Source organism: Acartia tonsa, chromosome 7 (assembly GCF_053477335.1).
Source record: "Acartia tonsa isolate MP-2025a chromosome 7, ASM5347733v1, whole genome shotgun sequence".
Taxonomy (NCBI): Eukaryota; Metazoa; Arthropoda; class Copepoda; order Calanoida; family Acartiidae; genus Acartia; species Acartia tonsa.
Window position 1 is genome coordinate 23375264 of NC_137266.1, and position 22667 is coordinate 23397930.

The 22667-nt window shown below is 30.0% G+C and overlaps 1 protein-coding gene across 1 annotated transcript in view; it reads left to right on the forward strand.

Annotated features, from left to right (window-relative positions):
* Window positions 1-22667, forward strand: part of LOC145324211 (limbic system-associated membrane protein-like) — a 123666-nt gene that overhangs the window by 68358 nt on the left and 32641 nt on the right. Inside the window, exon 10 of the mRNA XM_080166834.1 lies at window positions 17396-17498. Coding sequence (XP_080022960.1) covers window positions 17396-17498 — 103 coding nt within the window. The remainder of the gene's footprint in view (window positions 1-17395; window positions 17499-22667) is intronic.

The window sequence follows — 22667 nt, forward strand, 5'->3', positions numbered from 1 at the left end:
TAATAGAAATGTACCATACTATTTCAAATTATGTCAATTGTGAAAAAAAGCATAGATTTTATATATGATTTAAACATTGTTGTATCTTCTTAATTAAATAAACAAAACATACAAAGAGCGTATATAAAAGATGTTTTGTTTATTTTAAAAGAATACTTTAAAAAGGGTATCAAATGAGTATTCAAAATTTAAAAAGTCGTTTATTAATTAATTCAATTGTATATATTTGTAATTTTTTTGTTCAATTTATTTCATCTTAATATTTCCCTAGTAATCTCTCACCGTGTGAGTAAGCACTAAGAGATTAATTGCTTATTTAATTGTGCATTTTTGTGGTAAATTACTGATCAATTACTGAACAATTTGGTCTGATTTGTGAGTTAAAAGTGGATGGAGTAAATAAATCCTTAGACATTTATAGTAAAAGTTGTATCATCTATGGCCACAGCGCTCGGCTCCCTAGCCTATAACATAACCTAACCTAACCTAAAATAGTTTTTTGAAATTTTGAAAATTTGAGTACCCCCGACAACAAACATTTCTTGCCGCAGCGCTCGGCTCCCTGGCCTATAACCTAACCTAACCTAAAATAGTTTTTTGAAAGAAGGCGTCTTAACTTTTTTGCTTTTTATTTAAGATAGCTAGCCGGTTCTTTTAGTAAGTAATAGATGTAAAATAGAATTCAAATTTGCAATCGGTTTTTTTAGTAGACCTCTTATTTTTTAAGTAATTTAAGTTTTTTAAACAAATAATCAAGTCAGTTTTAAGGTACTAAAACGCAACAAAATAAAAGAAGAAAATTACCAGTAAAAACAAAAATAGTAAGATCTTTAATTTGACACCTTACTTTTAAAATTCTGTTGAGTAATTATTGAAAAAATCTATTTTTTTAACTTTGGTTTAATAAAAACTTTAAACCTAAATATTTTCTCAAACAGACATAAAAAATATGGGTTCATATATACCTTTAGAATCAGAAAAATATTACGAATCAATTCTAAGCAAAATTGAAAAAGTTTTATAAAACTATAATAAAAAATATAAGTTTATTTTAAGAATCATAATTTTTGGCTTTAAAGGGCTGACTTGAACAAAACCTGAACAAAACACAGTGGGATCTTTTGCCAAAAAACGGGACATTTAGAGTAGACAAAAGTAAACTTCAATAAATAAGCTTGTATTTGAAGAAATGATGTAATTTCTTTTTCTTTAACTCGGAAATAACTTAAATTTTGCCTCTGTTAACTTCTAATGTGCATTTGGTAAGTACGTCTTGCTGTTTTGGAGGAGCGAAGCTACCCTATTTTTTAAAAATCTATAAAACTTCATAACTTTAGTTAGGATAGGAATATTTTAACAAAATCAACGTCTATGTAAATATTTCTTCAATGCAAACAATGTTTGTGAACAAGAATATAGTGTCAGGTGCACCCATTTCGAGTCCCGGCATTTTTAGGTAGGTCCAGTATAAGTAAAATAGGACACTTATAGGGCATGTTTTCAAATATTTTTTTTACAGATATAAACAACAATAACATAATTTTCAAAACACTTTTGATTTTGTGTTAATACCTTTATTCTAGGTCTAGCTTTCTTCATTTAAAGTTTGTATAAGAATATAAGCATAATTACTTAAATTATATTCTCTCTCAAACGTATATTTCTCTCTCTCTCTCTGATGCGTATATAATGTTTTTGCAATATTATAATTAATCTCCAAATTTGAATTTCTGCTGGGCCAAAACCAGTTAGAACTACAATTTTTTTTAGAACACATGAAATTTAGCAAATTTAATTGCTAAAATAAAAGTATTTTTAAGTCATCTTTATCTAACGACTCCTTTATCCCTTAAATGTCCATTAAAACCGCGAGAACGGCAAAAATCGTTAAAAATCACGCCAACGGCGGCAAATAACAGCGAAACGGTTCGCCAGAGGCAAATGATGCATAAGTCAAGAAAGATCCGCCTTAATAAGTTTGAAAATATTGCAGAGATGACTTTGGGCTCTAAAATGACTCCTTCCTCCTCTAACGGGGGAAAATTTGAAATTAACAAGAACGAAATTGTTCAAACCATGCAATGTAAAATGCTCAATTACTCAAAAACGGACAAGAGGCCCCAGGTTGTGAAAACTGTTTTATACACAATACATGTTGTATATTAATATTATTATTGCAAAACCCGGGGCCTCCTGTCCGTTTTTGGGTAAAATGGAGAAAACTGATTTTTTGGGGTTAAAAATCTTAATATTTTTGGTGAAATTTTCTCACAAAATGTCAATTTACACCACCAAAAAAATATTTTTTAAAATTTTTTCTTTAATTAGACATTGGTACAGGTATCTGAAAAGTACCTCAATAAATTTTTTTTTTCGTAAGATGAACATAAATGTATTTTTTGTTGCCTTGAAAAAATTGTGTAAAAAAATCTGGAAAATCATCAAAACTGAATAGAAATTTTTCACTACCTTTTTTAAAAATGGCATAAACCCGCCAAAAATTAATATTTTTTAAAAATTTCTTTTCTAGCTGTCTACTTACAGCCATTATTAGGTCCTAGGATAGATAAAAGTTGATTTTAGATTTTTTGGATGTCCCGATTTTTTTCAAAAGATCCCACTGTGCAAAACCTAAACAAATGTACATACACTGTAACAGATATTTTTTAAACACAAGAAACAATAATGCATTTTTAACTGCATTGTTTTGAAGTTTATAAACAGACGGAAGCATATTTGTTCATACTTTTTCATTCTTTACATGTTATGTAAGTATCAATATTTTTATTGTAGTATCTATTGTATATGTTGTATGAACATTATCCTTTTTTTTGTCAATTCTATTGGTTAAGTTTTGAGGTGAAGCTTCCTGATTCGTCAATTTTTGAGATTTTTGATTGGCTACTTTAACAGTTAAAATTAAGTGTTGCCTGTAAAAATTTAATATTTTAGGCCATTTTTATTTTTTAAAGTTTTTACTTTTTTTCAATTTTGCTTAGAATGGATTCGTAATATTTCTCTGATATATGAACCCATATTGTTTTTGTCTGTTTAAGAAAATATTTAGGTTTAAAGTATTTATTAAACCGAGGTTAAAAAAATAGATTTTTTCAATAATTACTCAACAGAATTTTAAAAGTAAGGTGTCAAATTAAAGATCTTACTATTTTTGTTCATACTGGCAATTTTCTTCTTTTATTTTGTTGCGTTTTAGTACCTTAAAACCGACTTAATTTTTTTTTTTTTAAACTTTAATTACTTCAAAAATACGAGGTCTACATAAAAACCGATTGCATATCTAAATTCTATGGACCATTTTACATCTATTACTTACTAAAAGAACCAGCAAGCTATCTTAATTAAATAAAAAGCAAAAAAGTTAAGACGCCTTCTTTTGAAAATTTGAGTACCCCCAACAACGAACATCTCTGGCCGTAGTGCTCAGCTCCCTAGCCTATAACCTAACCTAACCTAACTTAAAATAGTTTTTTGAAATTTTGAGTACCCACCCGACAATGAACATCTCTGGCCACAGCACTCGAAATTTAAACATTTTCCGCCTCCCCCTTTTCTTCCCCTTTACACTCAATCCCCCCCTACTATTACCCTTGCCTCTGTATGTCTGGACGGGGCAAGGGAGAAAAGGTCAAAGGAAAGTCTAGTTCACCAAGACTTTGCCTTAGATTGAATTCAGACTCTGTTAGGAGGGGGGAGGGGGGGGGAGTACCCAAATTTGCAAAATTGGTAAAAAAATTCCTGAGAGGATAATGCCGTTTCCTTTTATATACACAGATACCAAAAAATCAACAGAAAAATTACTTATTTTTACTTTTCTGTCAGTGATAATAATTAGCCCAAAAAGTAAAATAAAATCACCCATGGTATATTCAGTGGCGTGCGAACCGAAGGGGGCATTTGGGGCAATCGCCCCCCCCTAGCGACCAAAACGCCCCCCCTGCCCCCCCCTAGCCAACGCCCCCCCTGCCCCCCCCCCAAAAAAGTAGAAAAATGCCCCATTTTGCCCCCCCGGTCAACAAAAATGCCCCTTTTTGCCCCCTACCCTACAAAAAGCAAAACTATCCCAGTTTCCAAAAAAAAGATCAAGAAAAAAAAAATTTTGCTGCTTTGCGCAAAACAGACAGTTACTATACATTTCACCTTACCAAATTTTTTAATTAGTGTACAATAATCTTTTTTCACTGAACATAACAAACCAGGTAATAGGAAGTATTTTATTTTGTATAATATAAACTTTTTACCAAAGAAATTTTGTACATGATGACACACAAAATTACCCCTTATATAGATTACAATTAGTGTATGAAATGTATGGAAACTCGACTTAATTAACCAACCAATCAAAATTCCATTAAAGTCCCCAAAGTTGTTGAGCCAACGAATAAGAAAATTTTATATGAAATATTGGGGGCTAGTGTAATAAATAGCCCAAAACCCCTCCCTCCCTGCATATTTGAAGAAAAAAATTTGCGCTTTGCGCCCTTCCAAATGGTTTCTGCTTTTTATCACATTTTATATTTTGTTTTTATTTCTATGAAAATATTTGTAAACAACAAATATTTAATCAAAAAGTTATTTTATATAAAAAAGAAACAGCGTTGATATTTATCTAAGCCTTGTCTAAATGAATAACTATATATGATGTCATATTATTTTCAGGATAAGTTTATCATTTTTTTTGTGTATACCCTTACAAAAAGACATGTTTTTTATGGCAATTTTCATTAAAAACCCTTAAAACTAACTACACTCTATATTCCTAACTTGATAAAATACGCCACTCTTGTTGTCTTTAATTGATTTTAGTTCAAAGGGGGAGTTAATATTTTTAGGTGCGCTTCACGCACTGCCTTTACTTGGAAACACCACTTAATGATAAACTAAAGGACACCTGCAAGAAATACCACGCTTTAACTGCTGAAAGACTGCCACAAGTAGACCCAATACCATAGGCGTCCAAGGGGGGGGGGGGTAATGGGCCATTTGGCACCCCCAAACGATTTTGGGGATGCCGTAGGCACCCCCAAAATTTTTTGAACAATACCCCCCCCAAAAAAAAATTACCCCTACCTTGGGGGTGCCGTAGGCACCCCCAACGATTTTGGGGGGGGTATTTACCCCCCCCGAACCATTTTTGGGGGGGTAATTACCCCCCCCAAAATAAATGTTCTTTAAAGAATTTTTTTTGGGGGGTATTTACCCCCCCCAAATTGAATGTTCTTAAAAAAAAAATTTTACTGAAATTTTTTTTTTGGGGGGGGGAGGGAGTAATCATGTTTTATTTGCTTGGGCCTTTATAAGGGCTAAAACCATCCCGGGGATCTATGATGTAATTGTAAAGCACTGAAGATTCCATAAAATAGATACCTAACTAAATGAAATATTTCATTAAATAATGAAAAAGAATTTCTATAGGCGATTTCTTTTGGGAGGATGTCAGGGTGTCTCAAAACTAGTTATAAAACTTACCAGGACCTATAAGACGCTTCACTTTAAAGTATAATCATATTGGTTCATTGGTTAGTGAGTTAATTATTGTATTTTTATGTTCTAAAGAATGAGATACTACTATATATTTGAATAGTAGTGGCGCCCTTAGCATCTAAGAACTTGTGTTTTCTAAAGGGTAAAAAGGAGAAAAATAGCCTAAAACCACTCAAAGGATTGACCTATAATAGTGTGGAACCATCATGGGATCTATGTGAAGCTTTCCTAAAAAGGAGAACTCAGTATTAAAAGTAATGAAATCTGAAGCTATAGTCAAATAAACCTTACTTACTACTTTATGTTATAGGATAGTACTTATTAACTTAATAGATTAGGTAGGTGCTTTTTTTACATAATTAAATTACCCCCCCCAAAAATTTTACCCCCGGGGTAAATTAGTTTGGGGGGGGTAATTACCCCCCCCAACAGATTTTGGGGGAGTATTTACCCCCCCCCACAGACTTTAGGGGGGGTAATTACCCCCCCCAATCAAATTTTACCCCCGGGGTAAAAATTTTGGGGGGGGTAAAAAAAAATTTCGGCGCGCTTCGTGCGCCATTTTACCCCCCCCAAACACGAATTACCCCCCCCCCCTAAAATTTTTTACCCCCCCCCAAAAAAAAAGCTTGGACGCCCCTGCCCAATACCCAAAATTTAAAGCCTTCAGCTTCAATAACAAAAAAGTTCTAGGCATTTCAAAATAGCATTTTATGTACAATGGATATTTTGAAAGATTTCCAATGCTCATAAAAGAAAAAACAATATTAAATTACGTCGCCTAGACACAAAATTATAACCTTATCTTTGTCAGAAACTTAGATTGCCTGTAACTAATTACATTTTTATAATAAAAAAAACACATTTCATAGTCAAAATCTATGAAAAATATTCGATATAAATTGCATTTGTAAACAAAAATCATAGTGGAAACAAAGGGGTAAACTAATACAAGCTCAGCTGTGATTGGTTGCTTAGCTGATTCAGCCTTCTGATTGGCTACAGTACACTCGGTATAATGCAAGTTAAACTTAATTTTTTTTAATGATTTTGACTATAAAAATGGGTATTTTTATTGTAAAAATATAATTAGTTACTTACAATCTAAATTTATGACAAAAATAAGCTTATAATTTTGTTTCTAGACCACGTAGTTTAATTTCAAAATTTCTAACATTAACATTAAAATTCTTTCAAATTTTCATTGTACATTAAGTGTCATTTTAAAATGCCTAGAACTTTTTTGTTATAGAAGCTGAAGGCTTCAAATTTGGGGTATTGGGTCTACTTGTGGCAGTCTTTCAGCAGTTAAAGCGTGGTATTTCTTGCAGGCTTCCTTTAACAGAGTTTTAAAGTGCCATTTCAAGAGGGTAGGATATGTTGATATAACTTTTTAGCTTCTCTATAATTCACTATGGCGGTCAGTACGTAATGCTAAGGGGGAAATGTAATTTTTTCAACTGCAATTAAAGATAGAAGGCTAAAACTTAATGTTAAAATTCCCATTATTATGGAGTATAATTAACTATTAAAAATTCATGAAGGTCGGACTGCTTTTAAGGACGTTTTTGGCTATTTTGTATCTTTTAAATTTCGGGTATAGTCCCTTTTGTGACATTGCCTCTTAAGGTGCATTTCGTTGTATTTTCACAGTAGCTTTTCCCCTATTTATAGCTCCTGCGGGGCCAATTGCCTAACCCTGCGGGGAAATCACCTGACCTAACTTAACCTTAATAACTTATTAAAAGCTATGGTTTTTATGGTACAATAATTTTTTTTGTGGATTATAATATTTAAAAAAATAAAATTTCTTGCTGTTTCGAGCATCCAGTATGTAATTTACTTTGACTGTCATCACACAACATACAAGGAAAAAGGATTTTGTGACTTTTTTTTTCTAAAATATATATTTATTTCAACAGATGCTCTTTAAATCTACTTGTCTGTATTCTAATTAATGATTTTGTGTGCTTTGCTACTCAAAGATGTTGTCATCCTTGTTGTCATACAATAAAGAAATATTTAAAATCAGTTTTACATATTAGGTTAATTTTTGGTAAATTATTTCCAAAAAAAGGGTTTTTATCTCCCCCCACAAAAATTTTTTTAATGGGGTTATTCATCCTTCCTGCTGAGATTTTATAACATCCCCTTCCACCAATAAAAAATTTTTGTGGTGAGGGGTCATTGCAGGGTGGGGAGAAGGGATGGGGGAGAAGAGATGGGGGATATAAATGGGAAATAGGGATGGGGGAAGGGAAGGGGAAGAAGGGATAAGAGTAGAAGGCCCATAATCAAATAATCCCACCCCCTTAAAACGCCCTTATTTAAAATTAGTATACATATATATTATATAATCAAAATGCCCCCCCGTAAAGCAAAGTGCCCCCCCGGGGCACTTTGATTTAGGGGGGGGGGGGCAAAATAATACAAAATCTTCAAAATGCCCCCCCCCTAGACAAAGTGCTTCGCACGCCACTGGGTATATTTATCTTTTCTTAGACAAAGATTATTTTAAATGTGCATTTATTTCAATCCAATGAAAATTCAAACTGAAGTACAAAATAGAATCCAGAAATTTGCCTGTCTATTTTGGCTTTCATTGTAGGTGGATTGAATTTATGTAAAGGTAATTCTTATCTCAGGACTTTAAAACTGTAAAAATAGATTTAGATATATTTCAAATAGCTTAATATATTAGATTCAAAGACCTTATAGATTTAATTAACTTTGGGATAATGGTAAAGGACGATGGAATATTAATTATCCTTGCCAAACCATTTCATTTTTATGTAAAAAGGTATGATAACCAATCTGCCATTGTCCTATCACTCTTAGATAAAGTTTAACTTTGGCCTATGTTATATGTTATAACACATACTTAAGACTTAAAACTTAATGTAATAAAAAGCTTTCACTTAAGCAAAGCTAAAGGGTGTGCAAAAAAAATGCAGACATTTTTGAAATTGAAATTGCGCGGCTTGTGTTAATAGTAGAAAAATGTTACGCATATCGTTAGAACCATTAGGAAGTATATTTTTTGATTTTGGTCTACCTGGTTTCCTCTTTCCTATGTGGGGGTTCCAAGTCAAGGCTTGATTGGTTATATCATCATGCCCTTTCCTTAGAGTGTGCCCCAACCATCTCCATTTTCTCTGTTTTATTGTCAGTTTAATGTCTGACATATCACTGCGCTCTAGAAGCTCTGCATTTGTGATAATTTATGAGCTATGTGGTAGAATGTCCCAACTGACTTAAAACTCAAAAAAAAATTTCCACTTTTCTCACATTTATCAATACAGCTTCTAAACTAAAAAATAGCACAAAAATCGTACTTATATTTTCAAAAAATAGAGCTTATGTCGGTTCTAACGATATAATTATACATAGCATTTTTCTACTATTCACACAAGCCAAGCAGTTTGAATTTTTTTAATGTCTGCATTTTTGCACACCCTTTTTTATCTTTAATGATTTAATGCACATCCATAATGATGACGCACTAAATAACCCCTTCTGTAGATTAAAATTAGTGGTTCAAACGTTTATAAACACAATTTAATCAACCAACCAAAGCCAACGAATAAGAAAACGTTATTGTAAAACTTTGTGTACTATTGTAATAATCAGTTAATTGTCTCCTCCCTCTCTGGAAACAAATACTAACTAAGAAAGAATAAAATGCGATGGTACTCTACAATTCACTTTTCTGCCTGTCCGTCATTCTGTCCATGATTTTTTATGATTTTCCAGTATGTCTACGAAACCAATTAATATTCGCTGGATCAGACCCATCTAATCCATACTTGAAACCATGTATTGTATTATATTATAGACATTTTTCTACAAATAGTAAAGTAAAAAGTAGTAATATGAACACCAGTTTTGTTAGACTGGGCCTTTGCCCCTTCGGGACTAACAAAACTGAAAAACAGATTCAACTAACAATTAATCTTGTCTGTTTAGTTTTGACAATGCCAGTTTTCATCAACCAATTAAGATTAAATAAAAGTAAACAAATTTATAAATCCAACAAATGTTTATAAAACTTTGGGTACTACTGAAATTTAAACCCTCTCTTATTTTGCTGAGAGTGAACATATAATTAAAAAGACATAGTTATAGAAACCTGCAAACCATAAGAGTGATTTTTTTAGACATACAGACTTCTACCAACCCTTTTGTAGAAAACGTCACTTAGAAGCAATAACATTTTGTATGTATCTTATCAATTTATATTGTTATACTTTAGTATAAGGATAACTCTTAATATAAAAAACTTTGTAAAATGTTTTAAATGGACATTCAGGACTTTCTGATAAGGATTACAGGGTGCTACTGTCCTTCTCATTCTGTCTTCTCATGTTATTATAGACAGAATTTATTTAATTTTTCGTCCATTTTTCCCTCCCTGTAGACAACTTTTATTGTACCCAGGGAGGTAGGGAACAATGGACTGAAATTACCTTCTTAGCTGGTCCAAAACCTCTAGGTTCTTTAATTCACGTTTATCGCCATCAGGGATTTAAAGGGATAAGACAATAGCCGATAAATGGATGTACATTCCCAAAAATACCCCTACTGTAATTTGCCATCAGTGGTTGAAAAGTTTCGCCACTATACTAAATAAACAAACCAATTAAAATTCAGTTAAAGTACCCAAAGATGTTAAGCAAACAAAAATGAAAACGTTATTATAAAACTTTGGGAACTAGCAGAAAGAGAGGTGGACAATGGACTGTTTATTACACTAGTCCCCAAAGTTTTCTTATTGGCTGGCTTAACAACTTTGGGGACTTTTATTGGATTTTGAATGGTTAGGTTTTTAAGTACTAGCAGCTTCGCCCCTAGCCTCTAGATATAAAAAAATCTGGTGCTGCGACCATAATTTATGGGCATCACCAGAATTTTTTTTTTGGGGGGGGGAGGATTTTTCATTTTTTTTTGGGAGGGGGGATTGTCCAACCCCCCAAGAAAATAGCTTAAAACCACAACAGGACCAATAGGTATATACCCTGAAGAGTAGTATCCGTTTGGTTCAGTTGTTACCGAGATCTTAAGCAACAGACGGATGGACAGATAGACAGACAGACAGACAGACATGGTTCTACTTTGTATTATAGATAGTAGTGGTTAACCAACCAATCAAAATTCAGTAAAAGTCCCCAAAGTTGTTAAGCCAACAAATAAGAAAATTTATGTTTTGAGATTTCTAATATAAAATTTACTTTAAGATAAACATTTTCTTAAAAAAATTGTTCTAGCTTCAAAAAAAGGAAATTACATCCATTTAACATTTTAATTAACGCGTTGAACGATTAAGGTCCGGAAATGGGCCTGATTGTTAAGTGTTAGCAACCTTTATTTTTAGGTTTTTCTTAAAAACTTCAAACTAATAAAAATATAAAAAAAATGACTAATATGTACCATTTCTACTATGTCGATTCAAAGATATGATATGTTATCTTGAATGTATTATTCCAGTTTGGGCTCTATTGAAAGTAGAATGATACATTACTATTATGTCGATATAAATAAGGAAATCAATGTTTATGAATACGCTGATATGTAAACATGTATGTATGATTTCAGTTTCGCCCCTATTGAAAGTGGAATCTTATATTTCAAAAATCGTATCAGCGTTGAAGATATCTTCACCAAGAGAGGGGAAAGTGGAAGGGTAGATTACAGTTTTAGAGGGTCCAAACCATAATCATAGATTATAGTTCTGCTTCTATAAAAATGGATTCAACTCCCTAACTGTAATATTTGTAAATGCGATAGACCTAACTGTCCCTAACACAGAGACTAATATCTAAATAGAAATACAATTCGTGAATAATGTGAGAGGAAACTTTGTCATCAACTTAGGTTGCTAATATAGTCCTCAGATCAGTTCGTTCATGATCAGAAGAGGCTGGGAGGGTAAAGTCATAAGCAGGTGGGATGTGAGTTATTAACCAGATGGGAGAAACATTTTATCAAAGTTCGAGAATATAGAACAATATTCATGTATTCTATATCTATATTTAAGAAAAGCTTCGCTTTTCAAAATTCTAAAGAATATATTAAGATCTTGAAAGGTTAGAAAAAAAAACAAATTAGTAAATTGTTTAGTCTTTTTAAGTGTATTAAAATAGGAAATAAAATTGTCGGAAATCGAGAAATTGTACACACTTAAGAATTATCTGTAATAAAAAAGTAAAACATAGTACAAACCACCCAATTTGAAATAAATTCTAAATATAGGTTTTATATCTATTTTATAACAGAAATTGAGTTTAGGCACCTTTTAGATAAGCTTTAATTAAAGATTAAAACGTATTACAAGATATTTCAGAATATTTCTTGTTCATGTTTATTTTTTGTTTAATTTTTAGTAGCGAAGCTACTCTATAATTCACTTTGTCCGTCAAATCGTAACGCTATGAGGGAAACGTGATTTTTAGCTTCTATACAAGAGAGACAGCTAAAATTTTAATTGGAGATTCCTATGACTCATGCCCATCTAGTCTATACATTGTTTTGTCTATCTGTCTGTTACTTGGGGTGCTAGATCAATTCCTAGATTTTCAAGTTTTCATGATTTTCTCAATTCCTATTCAAGAAAGAAGGATGAAACTTTCAGAGATTAATTTATTTTACATTAAAAATATTTTTACCAAGTTTTATTAAGATTTGTCTATTAATTTGGGTAATAGATCGATTCCTAGATTATTAGTTTTTCGTGATTTTCTCTATTCCTATACAGGATTGACGGCTGAAGTTATCAGGGATTGAATATGCTTATATTCCACATATTTACATCAAGTTTCATTAAGATTTGTCTAATAATTGCGGTGCTAGATCGATTTCTAGATTTATAAGTTTTCGTGATTTAAAGGTTGCGCGAATTTAAAGGCTTCATGATTTCTCTATTTTATCATGTTTAATGATTATTGTATGACACTGCTCTATAGTAGTTTTTTCCCGATATCCATTCATAATTTTTGAGCTTCGCTACTTATGGATGTTGTCATCCCTGTTTCAAGATTAAACCACTCAATGCTAAAATCGTTAACATAGAGCAAGATATTTCCAGTTACGTTAATTAATTCGAGATCAAACCACTCTATTTGAAATTAAAAAGTACCATGTTGAATGTACTTTTATACCTTAGATTTTTTCTTGTACTATATAAGATATTTCTAAATTACTTTGTTTTAGTTTAATTAAGTCAAGATTCTCCACGCAACTTGAAATATATTTTACAATGTTAAACATACTTTTAAACTTATTTTAACATAAAAAAGATTCTTCTTCCCTACCCCCTATAACCCCTACAAAAAAAGCATTTTCAGAGGGAGTCATAGCCCTAAAATATACATTTATGTATATATATTTTTTTTTTTTTTTTGGGGGGGGGGAATTATCTTAATTACTGTCTAACCCCGATTTCCCATGCTAAAATCACGTCCTTCAAAATCAATACAAGATTATTTGGTCTGTAATCTTATAAATAAAAAAGATTGGTTATATTTATGATTTAAATTGCATATCAGAAACAGGGATAAGGGATAGGAAACCTGGCCATAAATTAGGTCTCGGCCTGGTTTTGAAAGGGATCATGCAACTTTTACCATTTGCCTAATTTAATGACCTTACTGGCGGACGGCTCATATTGGCTACCGCTCTAAACCAATAGTGTTCTGTGATTTGGGCTTGTTTTGTATCAACCAATCACCAATTGGCGGCGCCAATTGGTGATTGGTTGATACAAAACAAGCCCAAATCACAGATGGCGGAAATTTTACAAGCAGACAATTCTAGAAAAAATAATGATTTTGTCTGCTACGAAAAAATAAATACAAATGGTGTTAGATCACATTAGTTTAATTATTAAATCTGCTTAGAGTTAAACATTAAAAAAGGGCCATATAGAAAAAAACAAAAATAACGGGATTATTTTTTGGAAAGAAGGTAGCTACGAATTTTCATTTGGTAGTTTATAAATTAGATGTTGTATTTTGAATTTTAAAAATTTAGTACGGAACTGATACACCACCTTAACCCTAATTTTTGTACAATACAACACAGTACAGATATATCATTACATTATAGAATCCAAAGAACTTGATAGAATATTACCCAAGTGCATATTTATTTATTTATTTTGAATTTTAATTAGCAATGAAATTTTCAAATAAAATTTTTACTCATTAATAAAAATGCAAATAATACAAACTAAAATCTGTCTGAGGGAAACCCAACGATAGCTTTCTGACAGTTCAAATTACCAAAGTAAAAGATAAAAAAATTTTGGGAGAGAAAAAACTTCATTTTAACAAAAGCCATTAATATATAGGTTTATAAAAAGTTATGTTTTTTACTTTAAACTAGCTACCTGAATTTTATTCTATACTTTATCTACACACACACACACAGCTTTTTCATTAGCATTTTATACGAACCACTGCGCTATCCCAAAACTGGTTTATTAGGCTAGAAATAGGCCTAGGCTTGAAATAGGCCTGAAATAATATTTTCCTACGTTTCCCATCCCTTATCCCTGATCAGAAAGAAATTTTATAAAAAAAATAATAAAATATAAATGGCAAAGGGTCTAAGAGAATTTAGGTTTTATAAAGTGTAGTTACACAGAGGGTTTCAATTTTTGTCGGGGGATTTAACTCCCAGGAGACGATAAAGCTTTTCACTTTCTGACATTTTCTAAACTTTTTTTCTACCAACTATTTCTAAAGAAATAAATATACACTAATTTTTGTGAGAAAATACAAATTTAAATAGTACTTCAGATAAGTGAGAGGACAATGGGTTGTTTATTATAAAAGTCCCCAAAGTCGTATAATACGGTTTTCTTATTCGTTTAACAACTTTGAGTACTTTAGTCAATTTTGATTGGTTGGTTCATTAAGTTGAGTGTTCAAACGTTTCAACTACTAATTTTAATCTACACATGGGTAATTTTGGTTATCATCATTGGGGGGTGTGCATCAGTTTATCAGCTATTGGTTTATCCATTTGAGCAACGTTCAAAGTTAGTGCAGAAACTGTCATAACTTCGCTACTTTAAGGGCTAAGAAAATAGACGAACAATAACAAAATATTCTTCCCCAATAATGATGACAAAATTAACCCTGCTGTAGATCTAAATTATTATTTTAAAGCTTAAAAATCAATTAGTTTAAAACAACTATTCGCAAATCAAAGTTTTTGAGCTAATGAATAATATTACGTTGTCATGAAACTTTAATCCATAGTTCCCTCCCTTCCTGACGCTACTAAAAAAAAATAGTTTCTAATTAATGAATAATGAATAAAAGCATTAAGTTAAAAAAAATGCATTAATTTGTACTTATTAATTAATTACGCAAATGGAAAACATTCATGTTAACTTTCAGTTCAGTAATATTTATACTATTTTCCATATCTAGTAAAATAACTTAATTTGCAATTTTTCTATTATTTGTAACGTATAAGTAAAAAAAATTACAAAGAAGGTGTATCAACTTTTTTTTTTATAGCTAGCCGGTTCTTTTAGTAAGTAGTAGATGTAAAATTTTTCATAGAATTCAGATATGCAATCGGTTTTTTTGTAGACCTCTTATTTTTTAAGTAATTTAAGTTTTTTTTTTTTAAATTAAGTCGATTTTAAGGTACTAAAATGCAACAAAAAAAAAAGAAAGAAAATGGCCATTATGAACAAAAATGGTAAGATCTTTAATTTGACACCTTACTTTTTCAATTCTGTCAGGTAATTATTGAAAAAATCGATTTTTTTAAACCCACGAGAATAAAAACTTTGAACTTAATTTTATTATTTCACAGATAAAAAAATATGGGTTCATATATACCTTTAGAATCAGAAAAATATTACGAATTCATTGTAAGCAAAATTGAAAAAAAAAGTTTACAATATAGTATATAAACTACAATAAAAGGAATTACATGAAAATATCATATTATATTGTACAGGCAACGTCTTAATTCTTGAATTGAGTTTAAAAATGGGAAGGGGGTAAAGAGGGGGTAAAGAGGGGGTAAAAAAGGGAAGACGATAGTGTTGCCTGAACAAAAAATACAATTGGCCATTTGTTTAATTTTTAATTTTTTTACTTTTTTTCAATTTTGCTTACAATGGATTCGTAATATTTTTCTGATTCTAAAGGTATATATGAACCCATGTTTTTTATGTCTGTTTGAGAAAATATTTAGGTCTAAAGTTTTTATTAAACCGAGGTTAAAAAATAGATTTTTTCAATAATTACTCAACAGAATTTTAAAAGTAAGGTGTCAAAGCAAAGATCTTACTATTTTTGTTCTTACTGGCCATTTTCTTCTTTTATTTTGTTGCGTTTTAGTACCTTAAAACCGACTTTATTATTTTTAAAAAAAACTTAAATTACTTAAAAAATAAGAGGTCTACAAAAAAAACCGATTGCATATCTGAATTCTATGAAAAATTTTACATCTACTACTTACTAAAAGAACCGGCTAGCTATAAAAAAAAAGTTGATACACCTTCTTTATTTAAATTTTGTGAACAAATCAAGGAGTATTTTTGTCATGGAAAGAGGGGACTGTAATGGTTCGGATGTACTGAATTTTAGTTTCCGAAACATCCGCGTCTTATTTCAATATTTACTACTAGCTAAAAAAGCTTCAAACTTTCAAAAAAAATCTAAATTTGAAAAATTAAAATTTTGAATGTATAATGTATAAATCGTTTATACATTATATCGCTTTTCCAATTGACCGGAGTAGCTGAAAATAGCGTTTGCAATAATTGGGTTATCTGCTATACACATTCGGAAATTATTTAATAAATAGGCAATCCATTTTCAGCACATCATGGTTTGGGTAATCAGAGTTGTGTAAACATGTTTTCCCATTATATGGCTTTAAAATTTGATCATTTATAACTTGGAGAAGGAAGGTCTATTATTTGAAACCCATTCTCATGGGGTTTGCTTTCAAATTTGTCCCACATAAGAAACCAATAATAATGTTTTTAGAAAATCAGGGAGGTAAGGGGACATTGTACTGTAAATAATTCTTTTACCTAAAGTTTTATAATGTTATCTTATTCGTTGTCTCTTTGAATTTAATTGAATTTTTATTGGTTTGTTCCAAAATACGTTATGTCCGAACTTGTAATCTAATATTTTTTATCTCCATTTAAGGGGTAACTTTGCAATTCACCATTGTATATAAAGTTATCGTCCATTGTCTTATCCCTTAAGATACCTGGTAAAGATGAAAAAGTCTGAAGTCGGACCCCAGAACTCCCATGGGAGGGCTCAACATTTTTTTCCTTCATTTAACATACCCCATGGAATTGGGACATTTTTTCTATCATTTAGGTCATGTAATAATTATTTTTATGTATTTCTTGATCTAAATAATTTTCTCATATTTGGCAGTTTTCTTCAAAATTAAAGGTTAATCAAAACAAGTGTTTAATTTGTAAGAACAATTTATGTAAAACATTGTATTTATTTCTTTAATAATAATTATTACTGCAATACATTATGCAGATACATTTTACCTCAAAGATAATTATGTTCTTGGGAAAAAATGAATATGTCCTATGTTATAAACATTTTCAAAAACTTTTTTCAAAAAAGAAATATTATTTTATCTTTTTAACTTATGGCACTGCCCTTACCAGCTATCCTCTACCCCTGAAAATCATTTCCTACAGCAACAAGAAAAATTTAGAAAAATATAAGTTTTAGGATTAAGTATCAATATTTGGTAATCCCTCACCTTTAAGATTTTGTTACCTGTCGAGATTTAGCCTTTATTTTATTAGAAATAAAAACAATTTGATGTCAAGACAATTCTTGTAATTGTTTAAATTTTATATAAATTTTTATTTTCAATATTTCAGACAAGCCAATAGTACGAGTGTCCAGTTCAGTGGTTCACGGTGGCCTCGGGCTACAAGCTGTTCTGTCCTGCGTGGTAGAGGCTGAACCACCTCCAAAAATTAGGTAGATTTTTGTTGATTTCCCTCAAAGTGCCTTGTTATACACAAAAAAACCTCCCCGTTTATTATGAAGTTATCTTATAATAAAGATTTGAGGGTTTACTTTAAGTCATATTAGGTTAGATGTAATCAGATACTAGATAGTACCACAGGGTTAGAAAAAGAATAAACACTTTTTTTAAAATTAATTTTTAAATTTCAGAAATCGGCGGGCATTGATTTTTCATAGAATAGGCCATTGGATTATTATAAAAAGAATATTGTATCTTATTTTTGAAATATTTTTCTTCAAAATACTTCAAACAATTAGATGATAAAGCAATAAATAGATAGTAGGTTACTATTGTAAGAACCTTTATAAGATGTTAAAAACAAGTTTTAAGGTTGGCTTACCGAAATATTTAACCATTTTTTGTATTAGAAGGGAAAAAATCTGTTAATTTTCAAACTAATTTCCTAAAGATTTTGCAAACTCTATGTGTTAAATATGAATTAATTTGATATTAAAAGTTTGTATAATAATATGGACCAAAATTTAAATTTTCTTTACATATTGCAAACAAAATTTACATGTATTGTTAAAGGTGTGAAAAGGAAGAAATATTCAATATCAGAAATAAATATTGAAATCTTGTCAATTTAAAATTTTTATTTGAATTTTATAAAAATGAAATGAGCTTATATAACAATTATAATCAAAATCCAAATGAAAAATGTATTGTAACACTGATTGAAAGCAGGGATCTAAAGTGATAAGACAATGGCCAATAAGTTGATGTACATCTTCAATCATGGTTGGACCCTCAGATGTAAAAACTTTATTTTAGTGTTTGGCCAAAAAGACTTAGCAATTGTATCTGTAAGTACGTCTAATAACACCCTTTGCTATTTTTAAAATCCTAGAAAATTTTTTTTGCAAGAAAATTGCATAAATTCGCAACCTTTTTTAGAACTACTACATAAATCGAGTTTTAAAACTTTTTATATAAAATCCTTTTTACAAAAAATATCAATAATTACTTAAAATTAAACCTGAAAGAAAAAAATCTCATTACACGTGTTAATTTGCATGTTTTAGGTCTTTTTTTGAGGAAAGTATAACTTCCACATTTTTGACAATAATTATATTTTTTTAACATTTCAAAGTAAAATATAATAAAACTTAAACGATTTTTTTTGAATTATCAGTTGAAAATTTCATCAAACATGCAATTTAAGTGAAGAAAATTTAATAAAATCATTTTTTGAATGTTTAGAATTACCAATTTTCTACATTTAAAACAAAATGTTAACAAAATTTTAAAATATTTTAACATATAACTTCAAAAATCAATAACATTTTATAAAAAGATGTTTCAAAAAATAAATCATTAAAAGGTATTAAAATGCATTTGAAATTACTTAAAATTAAAACGAGAACATCTTTTTACACTGTATTCTGTGTAATAGAGTTTAAATGACATGATTAGTGAATGAAATATTTCCTAAACTCATTAAGCCTTTTTGTGACTATATTAAAAATAATTTATTTTGTTTTATATTGTTTTTTTATTCAAATATTTGACAAAATTTTCCCTACGTCAATAAAATAAAGTCAGTTTTTTACTGTTTCCAGGTTTTTCTTTATAATTATAACAATTAAATATAATATAAATCTTCATTATCTTTTATTTGAACTATCATACACATTAAAATGTAAAGTATAAGCTAGAATAGCACTTTTTTCAACGAATATTTTAATGACATTATATCAAAATAATTCCTCTTAAATATCACACAACATATGATTGGGAAGTATAGCCATTTCTTGGAGGTATAATATTTACAAAAATACCATTAATTCTGTTTTTATCAGAAGTTAAAAAAATTGAACAATTCTAAAACAATGGTTGGCTGTCTAGATATTGAGTACACTAAGACTACGGCTCTGTTCTATTGAAATAACGTTGCAAAAAGAGGGGTTCTGAAAGTAATCTACCTAATTTTTTTTAAAGAACCAACAAGTACTGTCAGTAATTTTTTTCTTGTAATCTAGCAGACAATCAAATCATAACACAATTTTCATGATAAAATATTCAGGTTTCTACTTCACATTTTAAAAAATATACTGATCAATAAAATGTTCAAAATTTTACTTTGTACTAATTGAAAAAATATGTTGTAATTCTTATTTTAAAGTTACATTTTTATCCCTGACAAAATCATAGACGACTTTTAAAGGCATCTTATCTAAACTTTTTGAAGAAAAATTTAAAAACGTTAATTAAGTATGAAAACTATTTTCTTCGATTTTTCTGAAGTTATTATCGCATTTTGTGGGTTTTTTATTATCATTTACTTATATCGAAAGTGCCAAACATTGTACCCTAACTTATTCATTTAATAAAAAACCAACCGTGAATGTTTATTTACAAAATTATTTCTTCTTTAGATTGCCTTTATTATTAGACTTTAGGACACTCAACTTAGTGAACCAACCAATGTAAATTTAATCAAAGTCCCCAAAGTTATTGAGCCAACAAATAAGAAAACGTTATTTTGAAACTTTGGGGACTATTGTACATCCCTCCAAGGATGGGAAGGGTAAAATATTTCGTTTTTTTCTTTCAGTTAAACTTAAACGGTCCTGTAGATAGATAGACACACAAACAACCTACTTAAAAAAATAAAAAATAAAATTCCAAATATTTATTTGTCACCTATTCACAAAATAAACAGTCTTTGGACGAAACTTTTATTTATGAAATAAGTTTTTGTAAGTTTAGAATATTGGGTGTACATTCATTTTTGCAAAAATGAATTAAACCAAAATAAATTTATCGTAACAAATGAGGAATCACAAAATTACCACTTCTATAGAACATATTTAGTGGTTGAAACGTTTGAACGCTCAATTAAATGAACCAACCAATCAAATTTTAATTATTGTCCCAGGGTTGTTAAGCAAACGAAAAAGAACTTTATTTTAAGACTTTTTGAACTAGCCCAATAAACAGCCAAATAATTACTTTTGAAAAATTTAGCTTAATCTTATCAAATTGCAAAGGCTAGCTACTTAAGCCTCACTTTGTCATTCATGTCTTTGATAATTAAATATTAATAATTAAAACTCCTAGGATTAGGCCAAATTAGCTGTTCTGATAATTTGATAATATAATCATGTGCTAAAATGAAAGAACACCAGAATATTGAGTCAGAGAGGGAGGTGACATTGGGCTGTTTATTACACTAGTCCCTAAGGTTTACAAAAACGTTTTCTTATTGGTTGTCTCAACAATTGTTGGGACTTTTATCAAATTTTGATTGGTGGGTTCATTAAGTATCTAAACGTTTCAACCACTAATTTTAACCTAAAGATTGGGTAATTTGTTGTATAATCATTGGATTATCCATCAATTTGTCGGCCATTGTCTTATCCATTCATATCCCTGATATTGAGTACGGAAACTAACAATAGTTAATATGATAAATTGCAGAAAGTTTTAAAAAATAGTCAAAAGGATGAAAAGTTGAAAACAACTTTTTTGGCATGTGCAGAAAAATTGTAAATTTATCAATATTTGACTCTCATTTCTAAATTGAAAAAAAAACAATTTAGATTTATCTTTTATTTTCTATAGAAGGGAAACTTAAATGGTTTAGTAGATAGACATATGTGTATTTAAAATTTACAGAGGCGTTCGGAAGGAGAAATTTATTTATTAGAAGTACCCTAGTACATTTTTGGAAAAACAAAACATTTTGGGAAAAAAAGGACATAAAAAGTGTTAATATGGTAATTTAGGGTTCTTTGCCTAACGCAGGGTTCAGGTATAAAGAAAAAAAAGTACTAACCTTCCTATATCCTTAATTAAATGTTAGGCATTTATATGGGAGGGTTGTGGGAAGGTGCTATAAGCCAACATTATTGTATATTATATTGAAATTTGTCAGGTTTATTAAAAAAAAAGTATGTGTTTAATGTATACCATGGTGCGAAGCGCCAATAAACATTTTTGGTGGGTTGTAAAGATTCTACTATTGAAAATTTATTACACTATTTCCAAAGTTTTATAATAAAATTTACTTATTCGTTGGTTCAACATCTTTGAGGAATTTTGATGAATTTTGTTTGGTTGTTTGTGTATCAATTGGGGATGTATGTACAACAATTTATCGGCCATTGTCTTCTCCCTGATTTTTTATAATTTTCTTGTACTTTAATAGTACAATAGAATTAGATGTACTATTTATGATTGTGTAGGTAGTATTTTTGGATTAACACATTTGTTTAGCAGGGATCTAAAGGGATAAGACAATGGCCGATAAATTAATGATGACACACAAAATTTCTACTTCTGTTGACATTTGGACAATCAAAATTAACTTAAAGTCCCCAAAGTTGTTGAGCCAACGAATAAGATAATGCTATAATGAAACTTTGAAGACTAATATTCACACCCCACCCGAATGCTTGTTAGGTTAGGAAAATATCCCATAAGGTCCCAGAACATCCTGTGTAAACCGTTTCCTTGGGGTTTTACTAATCTAACAAGCCTTCGGGTTGGGTTGTGTAATGTGTATTGGAATAAACAGCCATAGTTCCCTTCCTCCCTTACAGTCTAGTAAGAACTAGAATTTACCGTTATCGTTTCACATTAATTAATTAATTTTTTTAAGAATCCGCTTTAACAAGAATAACTACATTCAAAAAAAGCTGATAAACATTTAGTAAAGCGCTTTTAATATTTTAATTGGCTTTGTCTTATTGGCAAACTTGTCTTGTTATATATTTTAATGTAGAGATTCTTACTAAATTCTACCCTAGTTTGAAAGTTTGAAACTATTGAGACAATTATAACACATTTGAATTATAGATTTAAAGCTATCCGATACAGACTTACGGTCGTGCCCTAAATATAAAAAAGGTTACATTACAATATATGTCACGTTTCTTTGGTAAAAAAGATCATCTTTTATGAGAGGCTTATTAATTTCTTATGAAGTAATTTTTGTAATGAACAATTATGACAACATATATTGATCATATAAATTGATCAGTCTAAACAAATTTTTTTTTTTATAAATTTGTTGAAAAAATTAAATTGCATAAATACTGGATAATGTTCGAAGATATACTTACATTTTTAGGACTACATTTGATGTAAATGAATCGCTTGTATTATTGTACCTT